The sequence below is a fragment of the Triticum urartu genome, chromosome 5, assembly GCF_003073215.2.
Source record: "Triticum urartu cultivar G1812 chromosome 5, Tu2.1, whole genome shotgun sequence".
Classification (NCBI taxonomy): Eukaryota; Viridiplantae; Streptophyta; class Magnoliopsida; order Poales; family Poaceae; genus Triticum; species Triticum urartu.
The window spans coordinates 370880510-370894868 of record NC_053026.1 but is presented as its reverse complement, the minus strand read 5'-3'; the positions used below and the strand labels follow the sequence as shown (position 1 = coordinate 370894868).

Sequence of the window (14359 nt, the reverse complement as noted above, 5' to 3'; positions counted from 1 at the left end):
AAGCCTCTCTTAAGATATGATAAGAATGGAATTATAAATTCTAGACTATCAAGTATTCCCTCCGTCTTACTATGTATGGAGGGCAAAAAGCCTCTCTTAAAATATGGTAAGAATGGGATTATAAATCCTAGACTATCAAGTATTTCCTCCGTCTTACTATAATGTAAGAAGTTTTTTTGAAGGACGGAGGGAGTACATCTCTAACGGTAAAAAGAGATTTACTAGAGTTTTTTTTTAATGGAATCTGCTAGGGTTGCCGTAAGGAGGCTGCATTTTCTTTTGAAAGATGTATACTACTAGAAGGGTCCGCATGTGCAACGCGATCCTAAACGAAACGCACAACACTTCATCAAAATAAAAATAAGAGCAGATGCTCCCTTCGCGCCATCTCCGCGCCGCCGTGCGGCAGAGAAGCCACCGCCCCCCAGCCGCCGGAGAAGTCTGCTCCGGAAAGCTCGACGCCGATGTGATCCGGCGCAACAAGGCCATCACGGTCCACATGCGCGCCGGCCGCGTCGGCGAGGCCGAGCGCCTATTTGACGCCATGCCCCGCCGCTCCACGTCCACCTACAACGCCATGCTTGCCGGGTATGCCTCCAATGGACGCCTCCCTGTGGCGCTCTCCCTCTTCCGTTCCATCCCACGCCCGGACACATTCTCCTACAACACTCTCCTCCATGCGCTGGCAGTCTCATCCTCCCTCACTGGCGCCCGCAGCCTGTTCGACGAAATGCCAGTGAAGGACTCAGTGACATACAACGTCATGATCTCGTCTCATGCCAACCATGGGCTTGTCTCTCTTGCACGGAAGTACTTCGATCTTGCTCCGGAGAAGGATGCTGTCTCATGGAACGGCATGCTTGCTGCTTATGTCCGGAATGGACGGGTTCAAGAAGCAAGGCAGTTGTTTAATTCAAGGACAGAGTGGGATGCCATTTCTTGGAACGCCTTGATGGCTGGGTATGTGCAGTTGGGTCGGATGGCAGAAGCACAGGAGCTTTTCGATAGGATGCCGCAAAGAGATGTTGTTTCCTGGAACACCATGGTGTCAGGTTATGCCAGGGGAGGGGATATGGTGGAGGCAAGAAGGATGTTCGACATGGCACCCGTGCGTGATGTGTTCACATGGACAGCAGTAGTTTCTGGGTATGCTCAAAATGGAATGCTGGAGGATGCCCGGATGGTGTTTGATGCCATGCCTGAGAGGAACCCAGTGTCATGGAATGCAATGGTGGCAGCATATGTCCAGCGGAGGATGATGGAGAAAGCAAAGGAGCTATTTGACATCATGCCCTGCAGGAATGTGGCATCATGGAACACAATGTTGACAGGGTATGCTCAGGCAGGGATGTTGGATGAGGCAAGGGCAGTTTTTGACATGATGCCGCAGAAAGATGCAGTCTCTTGGGCTGCAATATTGGCTGCATACGCACAAGCTGGTTTCAGTGAGGAAACCCTACAGCTGTTCATCAAAATGGGGCGGTGCGGTGAGTGGGTGAATAGATCAGCATTCGCTTGTTTGTTGAGCACATGTGCTGACATTGCTGCACTCGAGTGTGGAATGCAGCTGCATGGGAGGTTGATTAAAGCTGGGTACGGCTTGGGTAGGTTTGTTGGGAATGCACTCTTAGCTATGTACTTCAAATGTGGAAACATGGAGGATGCTCGAAATGCATTTGAGCAGATGGAGGACAGGGATGCAGTTTCTTGGAATACTGTGATCGCCGGTTATGCACGTCATGGTTTTGGCAAGGAAGCACTTGAGGTGTTTGATATGATGAGAGCAACATCAACCAAGCCAGATGATATTACTCTAGTAAGAATGTTCTTCCTTGAGCTTTGTTTCTAAGACTATTTGTTGGAAAAGGTACTTTATGGGGAATTAGTGCTGCTAACTAACCAATTCGTCTATAGTGATACTTCTGCTCAATTGTGTAGATTTTTTTTATTAGTCAGTAGTATTTTATTAGATCTCCATCAAGTTCACTTGCTTTTGGTAGAGCTTTTACAGCAAAAGTCTTCAGAGAATTGACCTACTTTAGCTAGTCTGTAAGAGTAATGAGCTCATACATTTGTTTCCTTGTGCTCTTCTTAAGCTTTTCAGTTGATTTTGACTTTCAGGTTGGAGTACTTGCAGCTTGTAGTCATTCTGGCTTGGTCGAGAAAGGCATTTCATACTTTTATTCAATGCACCGCGATTTTGGTGTGACAGCGAAGCCTGAACATTATACTTGTATGATAGACTTGCTTGGACGAGCTGGTCGATTAGATGAAGCACAGGGCCTTATGAAGGACATGCCATTTGAGCCAGATGCTACCATGTGGGGTGCATTGCTTGGTGCGAGTAGGATCCACCGCAATTCCGAACTAGGCAAGAGTGCAGCTGAGAAAATATTTGAGTTGGAGCCTGAAAATGCTGGCATGTATGTCTTGCTTTCAAATATATATGCATCTTCTGGCAACTGGCGTGATGTGGGGAAGATGAGAGTTATGATGGAGGATCGTGGTGTGAAAAAAGTGCCTGGATTCAGTTGGATGGAAGTACAAAACAAAGTACACACTTTCTCGGTTGGTGACTGTGTGCACCCCGAAAAGGAAAAGATATATGCTTTCCTGGAAGACCTTGACATGAGGATGAAGAAAGCTGGCTATGTGTCAGCTACAGAAATGGTTTTGCATGATGTGGAGGACGAAGAGAAGGAACACATGCTAAAGTATCATAGCGAGAAGCTTGCTGTTGCTTATGGTATTCTAAATATTCCTATTGGGAGGCCTATCCGAGTGATAAAAAACCTCAGAGTATGCGGAGATTGTCACAATGCTTTCAAGTATATCTCTGCAATTGAGGGCAGGCTGATCATCCTGCGGGATTCTAACCGCTTTCACCACTTCAGAGATGGTTCTTGTTCATGTGGTGATTACTGGTGACTGGAGAGTAGAATCTGGTATGAAGTATTCCTGACGGAATTTACAGTTGACAACAAACAATGACCATGCAATGCGAGATGCAGACACAAATTAATAGGGATTGTGATGACTGGGTCTGGCCATCCATCCACTAGGCCTACTACTGAAGCACTGCTCCAAGGAATATGTTTGTTGGTCTACATATGGCCTTGCATTTCAATCACGTGTGCTGAGATGGGAAGGAGAATCCACAAAGAGTATATTTCCTATCTCATGTGATGGAAGCCTTGATCAACATTAATATGTGAGACAAGATTTTAGCTATGCATGTGTCAGTTGGAAGGACTTTGGACATCAAGGTATCATCCATGATAACTTGCCAACAGCGTAGCATGCCAGTTTAGGTGACCAGTACTGAAAAAACATGTACCGTAATAGTTTCCGTATTTGACCAGTACTGAAAAAACATGTACCGCAATAGTTTCCGTATTTAGTCGATCAAGAACTACAAGTGTTCTCACTACTTTGTTTTGAGCCCTCTACAGGATGAACCCGCAATGGATTATTATTCTGTATCCACTACTAAAGCAGCCATGGAGACATTTTGCTATGTCAGTTCAGTCAGAATAACCATGGCAGGAGAAGGGTATGTTCCATAGTCTTGCGTCACGTGGATAGTTGACGCATTGCTGGCTGAGCTGCAAGAAATATGATCTGAAATGCAAGCAGCAAGGGAGCAGGCCGGCTCAGTTTGTGTTCTCAAGGCGGCGGTTGCCTTCAGTTCATGCCTGGATGGATCTGTGGAATCTGCATTTATATTTCTGCTAATCCAAGTTTTCTTGCTTCCAATAATTCTGCCAAATCAGAAGGTTCGTGTGGAAAAAGAAGGCTGGAAAGAGTTTCGATGCCCAATTTTTTATAGATGGGTTGCAAGATGTTTACCTACGGTTAACAGAAACACGCACACACGCATGCTAGGACACTGGTGACCTAGCTAGCATCGACCATCCATCCTTACCAAGCATACACTAGGAAAAATGGACTTGCAAAAACCCAGTATGGAAATGGACTTCTGTTTTCTTCGTCCACACAAAGGATGGAAATCTAGTACTCAACCATGGATGAATTTTTTTTTGGTCTCTGGTAGTTACCAAATTTTTGGCATACCCATGCACCTTGCCCGTTCTACTTTTTTTTGTCAAGGTAGCCAGACTTTTGGTAGGGCCGATCTGAACTTGAACCAAACACCCCTTCTTCAGAAATGATGGTTGAGTTTGTGCCAATGTGCAAGTCATATTCTGAATTTTGATGTGCAACTTTTTTTGCTTGCATCAGTCCGTCTCAAGAACAGTTCTCCTCATGGCAAGGCAACTCGCTCTTTTAGAAGCTTCAACACATGAAATCGCCTCATCTCTGAGTTTTCTGGGGTGTATTTGGTGTCATCATCACATCACAAATAAAAAGACTGGAACATTCCACAAGAAAGAAACCTCCCTCTGAATCTGAACAATGTTCGCTTGCTCTGAGAGCATCTCCAACAGTTTGTATGTTAGCTCGTTGGTAAAATATGCCATGTCATCAACCAACACCTTAACATACAACATCTCCAATGGGTTGTATCTACTATGCCCAATAGGATGTGAGATAATAAATAAGGTGCTCTCTCATTTTACATTGGAACTTATGCAATGGGTGTTGGTTCATGTACATACAACCTTTCTCTCTTTCCTCATTTATTGCATGACACATCATCAAAAATTCTATGTGGCAAAGTCTACCAACAACTATATTACAATCATTAAAGATGCCCTGAGTAGATGATAGTAACATGCCAAAAGAAGATGGATGCCGACGTCTTGGTGGAGGAAAAGACCAACAATCAACGCCTCAACCCGTGCTCAAGCAAAGGACCAAGTGGTTCGTTTGCTCTGCACAAAAGGGGCACGTGTGAAAGGAAGGAAAGCCAACTGCAATGGCTTCAGGGAGAACTTGTAGAGTTCACAATGAAGCTACCTTATCTTTAGAGATGAGGGGTGGAATCGGTATGCCGACAGTGCAACGAGCATCATTCCAAGGATAACTCCAGCACGGATCATCATCAAATGTCCGTGAACATGTTCGGACATCATCAAATGTCTGCAGACACATTCAAGCATGTCATAGACAGCGATAAGGACCGAGATCATCTGACCAAATGTCTAGGACATCGGATTTTGCATTCATCTCCCAAAATTCTTTTACATACAACATGAAAGATGTGCTTCTTGCGATCAAAAGAGGCTTAAACCTCTCGCAACAAGGCGGTGCCAAGATCATTCAGAGCCCCCTCGGGGATCCGCCAGGAGAGTAGGATAGCTGTTTGGTGCCGCAGGCACCATGTTTCCTTTGTTTGCTTCTTCTTCCTTCTTTCCTTGATCTCCGGATCTCCGCCTTGTCATTTTGTCACCTGCTCCCTGCTCAATATCAATGAAACACCAGCCCTGGCTGGCCCTTCAATTTTTTTTCTTTTACATAGAAAAATGTCCTAAAAAAATAAGGTGGAGCTGCCGGCATTGGTAACTTTGTCGTGTTGGTCTGGTGGGTCGTTGGCTTCCGCCTCCAACACGTCGAAGAGGCGGGTGCACTCCGCCTTGTTGACGCAGAGCTGCACACTCACCGTGGATGATTTAGGTGCTATGCACGACCGATGATGCCCGGGTCCGCCACGACCATGGCTGCAACGACATCTTTGAACGCCCGCTCTGCCGAGAGCTAGTTCTCCGCCAGTTGATGCTCATCGAGAGATAGGTTGTACCGCTCCTCCTCCTACAACGCCCGGTACACGAACGCCCGTGGCACTTAGGCTCCTCCTTCGCCTCCATCAGAATCCGGTTGTAGTGTTGCTTCGTGTGCAACAGGGTGAACCCGGACTCCAACGCGGGCGCCTACTACTCCTCCCCCGCCTCCTCCATCCGCAAGTCGTCTAAGCTCTGCTCTAGAGAGTTCGGAGGTTGGCCCATCGGAATGTGGGCCTGGCGCTAGGCATCCACGCCCTGGACCTTGGTCGCCATTCCGGTGCAATGCAGTGGTGACAGCCGCCTCCACCTGCCACGAGAGGTCCTGGCCATTGTGACGATGGGCGAGCTGGGATAGTCAGAGAAGGTGATCAGAAGAGTAGGGCTTGGGGTGATGTCGGTCAGATTTAAATAGCCTAGGCAGGCGGAGGGATTTGGTGATCCACACTCACTCATTCCACATGAGGAAGGGCGTGAATCACATGCAAACAAGGCAGGCAGCCATGATCCCAGCTGCCCTGCCCAAGCATGGGGGGTGGCATTGCCTGACAAAGACAAAAGCCGAGGTTTCCTTCATGTGGAGTGCTGGAAGAAGATCATGTGCTCGCGGCGCCCGTAGGCGCATGTGTTGGTTGGTTAGCAAAACAAGCGCCCGTCGTCCAGCGAGGCAGCGAGCCAAACAACCAACAACCTGCGAGAGAGAGACGACACACGGGACAGCGCGGCGCGCACCCGTCCTCTTTCTATTTTCCGTGCGCTCCCTCCCCACAAGGCCACAACGTTCTCCCCACCTCTCTTCCCCCGGGCCCTCTCATATACGCCACCGCGCGCGCCCCGCTCCGCTCCTCCTCTCCCTTCCCTTCCCTTCCTCGGCGACCGCCCCAGGAAGCGCCTCCCCGCCCGCCTCCGCCAGGAAGGAAGGGGGCCGTCGTCGGGTCGGGTCGGGCCGGCCATGGCCTACAGGGCGGAGGACGACTACGACTACCTCTTCAAGGTCGTGCTCATCGGCGACTCCGGCGTCGGCAAGTCCAACCTCCTCTCCCGCTTCACCCGCAACGAGTTCAGCCTCGAGTCCAAGTCCACCATCGGCGTCGAGTTCGCACCAGGAGCATCCGGGTCGACGACAAGGTCGTCAAGGCCCAGATCTGGGACACGGCAGGCCAGGAGAGGTACTTATATATCTGTTGTTGCTTGAGTTTGCTTGGTAGATAGAAAAAACACGACCAAATGATCCTTTCCATTCTAGGCTGCCAGGTTCATCTTGTTCAACCATAGTCACGATTAATGGAAAATAGTGCATCACATTAAGAATTATATGTGCCCATTTTCCTAGTTCTCATCGCACCACATTGGGCAGAAACAGGGCTCGGTGACCTTCCTTTCCTTATGCATGTTGTTCTGTACAATCCTGCATTTTCATTTGTCCCAATAAATGTTAATCAGGGGGTACCTTGTTCTCTCTGGAACAACAAGCTAGTATTTTATATTGCCCAGACCCATACTAAAATTTAACTCTCTCTAACCATCGCTGTCAACAAATTCTATGTGAAATCGTTATTGGAATGCGTGATGCTTGTTTTGTCATATTTGATAATGATGTATAGATGTGTGAGCCAAAAATCCTATCAACGTCCACCTGGCATTGGATATAAAATACTGCTGCAACATCTGTAAGAGGCATGCGAGCACCATGTATTTGCAAACCTGGCTCTAAATGAAACGCTGCTTATCTGCTGCCCAGCTATAGATCGACTATTTAATTCCCCTAATTGTTGTCCAAAACGTATCTTGCTGCTAAGGATATTCTTTTGCTCATGCATTGGTTATTCAGTTGATGTTTACAGACAAATAGTTGCACTTGATGTGGCAAGGAGGGCCACACATTCAGTCTGCTGTAGGGATTTTACCCAGAATGTTCTGTATAACCTTTCTCAACATGGCTTAGTCAATCAGCTCTCAATCTGTCGCCAGTTTCACCAGCACAATTCCTACATCAATTCCCAATATTTTGATTGCTGTCAGCAAATTCTGTTTGAAATCGTTATTGGAATTAGTGATGTTTGTTTTGTCATATTTGATAATGATATATAGATATGTGAGCCGATGTTATTTAAATCCTATCACCCATCTGGCATTGGATATAAAAAAACTGTGATAGTGCTAGCTGCAACATCTGTAAGAGGGATGTGAGTACCATGTATTTGCAAACCTGGCTCTAAATGAGACGCTGCTTATCTGCTGTCCAGCTATAGATCGATTATTCAATTGTTGTCCAAAAAGTATGTTGCTGCTAAGAGCATTCCTTTGTTCATGCATAGATTATTCAGTTGATGTTTACAGACAAATAGTTGCACTAGGCTTTGCACAGAGGCTCACGTGTGTTTGACAAATACTCCCTCCGTTCCAAAATACTATGTGCAATCTGCTGTAGGGATTTTGCTGAGAGTGTTCTGTATAACCTGTTAAAACATGGCTTTTACTCAATCAGCTCTCAATCTAACACCAGTTTCACCAGCACAATTCCTACATCAGTTCTCAATATTTTGGTTCTGCTGTAGCATGGACTTAACGTGTGCTCTTTTCTTTCTCTGTAGGTATCGGGCAATTACAAGTGCGTACTATCGAGGGGCCGTCGGTGCGCTTGTCGTGTACGATGTGACACGCCATGTGACCTTTGAGAACGTGGAGAGGTGGTTGAAGGAGCTCCGGGATCACACAGATGCAAACATTGTCATCATGCTTGTCGGCAACAAAGCTGATCTCCGCCATCTTAGGGCTGTATCAGTGGAGGATGCCAAGGCCTTCGCTGAGAGGGAAAGCACCTTCTTTATGGAAACATCTGCGCTGGAGGCCATGAATGTTGAGAACGCCTTCACTGAGGTTCTGACTCAGATCTACCGTGTGGTCAGCAAGAAGGCCCTCGACATAGGCGATGACCCTGCTGCTCCACCGAGAGGGCAAACCATCAATGTTGGTGGCAAGGATGATGTCTCTGCTGTGAAAAAGGCAGGGTGCTGTTCATCCTAAATTCGTTTTGCTTGTGAAGAGGGACCATATGCTCACCTGATTATATGGGTAGCTGCAAATATGACATCCTTTTTGCCTCCTAACCTGGTTGTTTGCGAGATTATACTGGAGCACCAAGAATTTCGTTTAGACATCAAGATTTAACCCCAGGTTGATAAGGGGGGAAATGCTAACTTTGGAATGTCAGTGATTTTGTGGTTGCCTTTTATGGTTTCTTAGCTGCTGTATTGTCCCACCTCAATTGACACAAGAATCCTCTCAACATTTCACTGTGCAGCCTTACCTGATAAAGGTTGTAATGGGAGCTATGGTTCATTACTTCTCTTGGCTTTCCTGCTGAATGGATGTGTACTATGTAGCCCTCAGAGATTATACTGTATCTTCTGTATCACGATAGGTTATGTCTACTTGGTAAATGTCATCTGTAACTGGTAGCCAGTTTTACACTGTTATATTGTGTATCTTCCTTCCCAGATGTACAGAATTTGCATTGAAGATCCATGTTTCTTATCACCCTATGTTTTCCTATGCTACTCCCTCTGTAACTTAATATAAGACGTTTTTGACACAGTCATGGACTCTAAAAACGTCTTATAAAAAGTTACAGAGGTAGTGCCATTTTATGCCTACTAGTATTCACTATGCTGCTGTTTAAGGAACTACTTATTTATTTTACTTTCCGGATTTATATGTAGTTGAAAAGCTCTTATTTAGATGAAGATTAGACAATCCCCTTCCATGTATTTTACTTTCTCACGGGGTATTATCTGACTTTGTAAACTGGCATCTTTATTTGCTCGTGTGTATGCAAACTACCTTGATAGAGGGTTAAAAAAACAGCTAGAGTTTGTTCTTGTTGGCAACTATAGAATCATGTTGCATATTGCAATGCAAATTTGCTACAGTCTGTTAGGTGGGCTGAGAAGATTTTTTTTACCTTTTGGTAATTCCTAGTACATCAGCAAATTTCAGAACTGTAAAGGTTTATGTCATTGTATTGGATCCTGGAAATTGATGGTATGCAAACAGTGGTTGGTGTCTTCAAATAAATAGTTTGCACTCTAGTTATAGCAAATTTTCCATGGCTATTTCAATGATTTATTGTGTTGTTTAATGCAAATATAACCTACTCCCTCCGTCCCATAATTTAAGCTCTTATATTATGGCACGGAGGGAGTAGATGATAGCATTTGTTGAATTCGGTGGAATACGGTTGGTGAGGGGTGTCGATACAATGTTCTTTGTCAAAACTGAACCAGTGAAATGCAACGAGCACAGCATATGACCAACCTAACAAGATTGTTTCAAAGGAAATCAAAGCATTAATTTTTTTTTTGAAATGCTTTACAACAGGATCCTACTGAGGTTTAGATTGTTGTTTGAAATGCTTTGCACAATGATCCTACTGAGGTTTAAATTGTTTCTTGACATCAACTCTAGCATTCCCGCAAAAAAAATACATCAACTCTAGCTAAAAAACATGGCAACCACGTCGCCTCTGGTAATTCCATCAACTGAAAAGCAATGACTTGTGAAGCATCGAGCAAACGTATCAAATTTTTTTCTTAACAATCACAATGATCCTGGATTTTTTCCTAACAATCAGAAATCTGTCGAGAGATTCCTCTCTCGCGACCGCGTCGCCCCCCCCCCCCCCCCCCCCCCCCCCCGCGCGGGCGACCGGCCGCGCGTCCCTCCTCCTCCCTCCAGCCACTCCCTCCCTCCCTCCCTCCCGCCGCCGGCGCCCGCGGCCGGCCTGGCCCCGGGGCTGCTGGTGGTGGCGGCCTCCCTGCCCTTCCCCTCCCGGTCGCTCTCCGGCGCGGGCGGAGCTGCTCCGGGGGGTGCACTTCGGCGGCGACGGTCTGGCGTGGCGACGGGGCTCCGTGGCGCGATGCAGGCGGACAGCTGGGCGGCGCCGCCGCCGTTGGCGGCGGCGCGATCTGGTGTCGTCCGCTCGGCCCAGATCTAGGCCCTTCGGGTCCCATCTGGGCTTGGGCGGGCTGGCGGCGGGGATCGTCTCCGACGTTGCTTCTGAGAGGTGGGGGAGACACGACGAGTGGCTGGGTGCTGGCGGCGCCGACGCCGACCTGCTGCATCGTGGCCGACGGGGCTTAACGGGCCCGCTTCGAGCCTAGCTGGGCCAGGGGTGGCCCGGCATGCCCCGCGGCCATGTCTGGACGGCTACCGCGATGGTGCCGGAGGCATGAGCCTCCCGCACGACGGCGGTGGAGGTGGTTCCCTCCCGCTCGGCGTCGGTGTTGCTGCTCCCATCATGGTGCGCTTCTCTCCGGTCCTCTTGGCCTCGTGGTGGTGTTCGTAGTGAGGCGGCGTTGGTGGCGGAGCTTCTGCGTTGGCGCATGGGGGTGGGCGGCAGTTTGGCGGGTCGGTTTCATCCGGTTGGGCGGTTGGGTCTGAGAATGCGGGAGAAATCCCTGCCGGCTTCGGCCCTGACGCGGTGACACCTGCGGGTGCCACCATTCCTTCCTGAAGGGTGTCGGTGGTATTCACCCCCCACCTCCCTCCGCGTGCCGGGGCAAACCCTAGGACTCGTCCGGGTAGCAGCGTCGTCGGCGTCGCATTCCTTCTTGGAGGTGCTGCTTGGTATGCGGCGGTTCGAAACCTCGGTCTGTGGTGGTTTTTATCCGGTGGGCGCCGCGGGGGCGGGTCATCCGCGCTTTGCCGAGCTGCCGTAGTTGGCATTTGTTTCTTCTTCCTTTTCTTTTGGTGTGTTGTGCTGCTCGCCACAACGATCTCTGTACTCGGTGTTGGTTGCTTTGGAATACAAAGCGGGGGGAAACCCTTTTTCGGTAATCTGTCGAGATAACTTCATACTCATTTTAGCCAAGATAAGAAAATCGTTGAACAACCCCCGCATCGTCCCCGCTAGGGCGACTCGGGTGGCTCCCTACCCAGCTGCCGGGGGCGCATACTCCCTCCTCCTCTCCCTCCGCCAGGGCCGAGGGACGCCACCGGTCTAAGCCCGGGGGCGACGGCGGTGGCGGAGGACATCGCCTTTCTCCCGCAGATCTGAGGTTGTGCGGGGCCTCGAATCATGTGGAGGTGCGTCGGATCTGATAGGCAACGGCGATGGTTGTGGCGCGGTGGCGTCGGCTGCGGGCGTGGCGGCCAGCCCTGTTTGGGCGACGGTGGCGACGGCGCGCCATCTGCCTTTGGATCGGCGGCGGCGGTGTGGAGGTTCTGGTGGTCGTGTCGACAGCATCTCCGGTTAGATCTGCTTTGACCGGTGCAGTCGACGGTGGTGGTCATCTCTTCCGCAGAGGTGATCGGCCTGCGGCTGGGTGGTCGGATCTCAAGATTCGTCATCTAGTCTCGGTTATGAGTCGGGGAGACATAGCTGCCGGTGAAAACCGAGTCGTTGGCGGGCGATGACGGCGTTTTGCATCGTTACCTTGATGAAGGCATCATCGTGTAAGTGTTGTCGACCCACTCGTGCTGCTTCGGCGGAAACCCTAGGATCTGGTCTTCCAGATCGAACGATGGCGGTATTACAGTGTCGTTTCTCTCTTGTGAGCATCATTTGTGGAGCAGCGCTGAAAGACAGAGGCAGGAGGTGGAGCGGCTTTGTCTTGCACGGAGCTTCGGTGGAGCTGTCAAGTCATGCCTGGCCAACAGGTGCTACGCTGAGTCATATTTGATTGGTAGGTGCTACGCACGACAGATCTTACAGAGTTTTCACGTCTGGGCGGATGAGCGCAGGGCGGTGGCGCTGTTGGGCGCCATGGTGGCGTCGACGGATGTCCAGACTGGCAAGGACGATGCGGATATCTCTCCTGAAGACGGGTCAGTGGTCCGATGATGATGGCGGCTTCTAAAACGTGAGCATGTGATGTGCGCTTTAGGTAGGCTGCACCGGCTGTTGGTCCCGATATATTATTTGGATGGAACGACGACGATACCGATTTTAAATATGGAAAGTAAGAGCATTCCTGAGTTTATAGATGTGAGTGATGGCTTCGGGTGAATTGATGTATATTCTTGTTTAACCTTTATGAAATAATTAATAAGATGATTGCATGCATCAATTCATGCAGAGGGCCGGTGGTTTAACCTTTTAAAAAAAATCTTCGAACATCATACACCAGAAACTTTCTCCTCCGTCACCTGAGATACGGCACCGGCGAGAACACCGCGACCGCGCTATGGAGCCCCGGGTTCGGAGCGCTGGCCGCTCTGGTTCCCCCAGTGCCGCTCGTTCTGTCTAGGAACTGGTGGTGGTGCAGCGGCATGGAGCTGGTGTCGAGCAGGTGGAGCACGACCACCGTGAGCACGGAGCAGGCGAGCATGGCCACCGGGCCGAACACCCACATGAGCAGCGCCGTGGCGAAGTAGAGCGCCCGGAGCCCCAGCGCCCAGAAGTTGCCGCCCCGGATCACGGCGCGCTGCACGTGGCTCGCCGGCGCGTCCGACCCCAGCGCGGTCATGAGGAAGCTGGCGTGCACGTAGTGCCCCGCGGACTGGATGAAGCAGGCGAAGGAGGCCAGGAAGCAGACGAGCAGCGACGTGAACTTGGCCGACGCCATCCCCGTCGTCGTCGGCTGGCCGGCACCGCCGTCGCCGCCGGCCGTGAGCGGCTCCGAGGGCGCGGCGCTGCTGCTCACCCACGCGCCGATCAGCGAGCCCAGCGCGATGCAGAGCGACGCCAGCGTGGTGGACGCCGAGATGCTGTCGGAGATCACGCTCAGCGCCAGGGCCGCCTCCTCCGGCGCCGTCGTCTGCGGGCAGGCATGAACCGCGGCGATCAGCCAGAAGAACCGGCACCGATCGCAGAAAAGAAAAGAAGGAAACAGGATCGATCAACAACAAGAGGAGTGAGCACGTATCCTCCACCTGCACCATGCGCTGCACCCAGGCGAGCTTGTTGTGGTTCTCGTAGCCGATGACGGTGGTGTGCGGATGGCGAAGGATGCGGTAGAGGAGGAGGAGGTGGTAGCCGAGCATGATCGCAAGCCCGCAAGGGACCAGCACAAAGTCCATGGATCCCTTGTGAATCATCTCCATCGCCTAGCGGTCAGCATGTGTACGTGTTCTTCTCTCTTCTCTTCTAGTCTTGTGAATTGTGATCCTTCTTTGGCATGCACATTTCTCTTGCTTATAAAAATCTGAATATATCCATGATGATGGCACGAGAGTGTACGACTAATTGTACTTGCCATTTGATTAGGGTTGTGTGTGATACCTGCCAAATTGTAGCAATAATGCATGCACGCTCGCTTTCAATTCGCCGGTTGCTTGCGGATTTCCAGCTAATTAAATGAACCAAATGTGTTTTTGGTTGCAAGAGTGGGAAGACGTATCATCTCGTCTGTACGTATTTTTTCCTTCTTCAGAAGAAGTATAGGTTGCTTCAAAGAAATACCTGGAGATAAACTTGAGAAATAATGGCCATTTTTGTTATTTTGAAACCTGAATCCGACAAGCTATCAGCACGGCCTGCACTCAAGTGAGAGGTGTTTGCTTGCACTCAAGGATGACACGGAACAATCCGTTCTTAAGGAACATGCGTATATATATCCACAAGCCAGGTCAAACAAGGTGTGTTTGGTTACCTGTACCTATTTTGGGCACTTTGCATCTGCAGCCCAACTCAGCCTGGCTGAGTGAATACACGTCAAAAAATAAGTTTTGTACGT

The 14359-nt window shown here is 49.6% G+C and overlaps 2 protein-coding genes and 1 pseudogene across 2 annotated transcripts; 2 read left to right on the top strand and 1 right to left on the bottom strand.

Annotated features, from left to right (window-relative positions):
• The first annotated feature begins 333 nt into the window (after positions 1-333).
• Positions 334-3819, top strand: LOC125509095 (pentatricopeptide repeat-containing protein At4g02750). The gene is made up of 3 exons (XM_048673975.1): positions 334-1816; positions 2122-3266; positions 3453-3819. The coding sequence occupies exons 1-2, from the start codon at positions 371-373 to the stop codon at positions 2926-2928; spliced, it is 2253 nt and encodes a 750-aa protein (XP_048529932.1). The 5' UTR covers positions 334-370; the 3' UTR covers positions 2929-3266; positions 3453-3819.
• A 2628-nt stretch (positions 3820-6447) lies between these two features.
• On the top strand, positions 6448-9218 carry LOC125509094 (annotated as a pseudogene).
• Positions 9219-12763: 3545 nt separating this feature from the next.
• Positions 12764-13897, bottom strand: LOC125556024. Its single transcript, XM_048718825.1, has 2 exons — positions 13557-13897; positions 12764-13441 (listed from the first exon to the last, which is right to left on the bottom strand). The coding sequence occupies exons 1-2, from the start codon at positions 13725-13727 to the stop codon at positions 12827-12829; spliced, it is 786 nt and encodes a 261-aa protein (XP_048574782.1). The 5' UTR covers positions 13728-13897; the 3' UTR covers positions 12764-12826.
• Positions 13898-14359: the final 462 nt, after the last annotated feature.

Bases quoted from the DNA above. Each gene is read 5' to 3' on its own strand.
- LOC125509095 (XM_048673975.1), top strand. From the start codon at position 371: ATGCTCCCTTCGCGCCATCTCCGCGCCGCCGTGCGGCAGAGAAGCCAC. The intron at 1,817-2,121 runs GTAAGAATGTTC...TTTGACTTTCAG, and splicing joins AGCCAGATGATATTACTCTA to GTTGGAGTACTTGCAGCTTG.
- LOC125556024 (XM_048718825.1), bottom strand. From the start codon at position 13,727: ATGGAGATGATTCACAAGGGATCCATGGACTTTGTGCTGGTCCCTTGC. The intron at 13,442-13,556 runs GTGGAGGATACG...GCCTGCCCGCAG, and splicing joins GGGTGCAGCGCATGGTGCAG to ACGACGGCGCCGGAGGAGGC.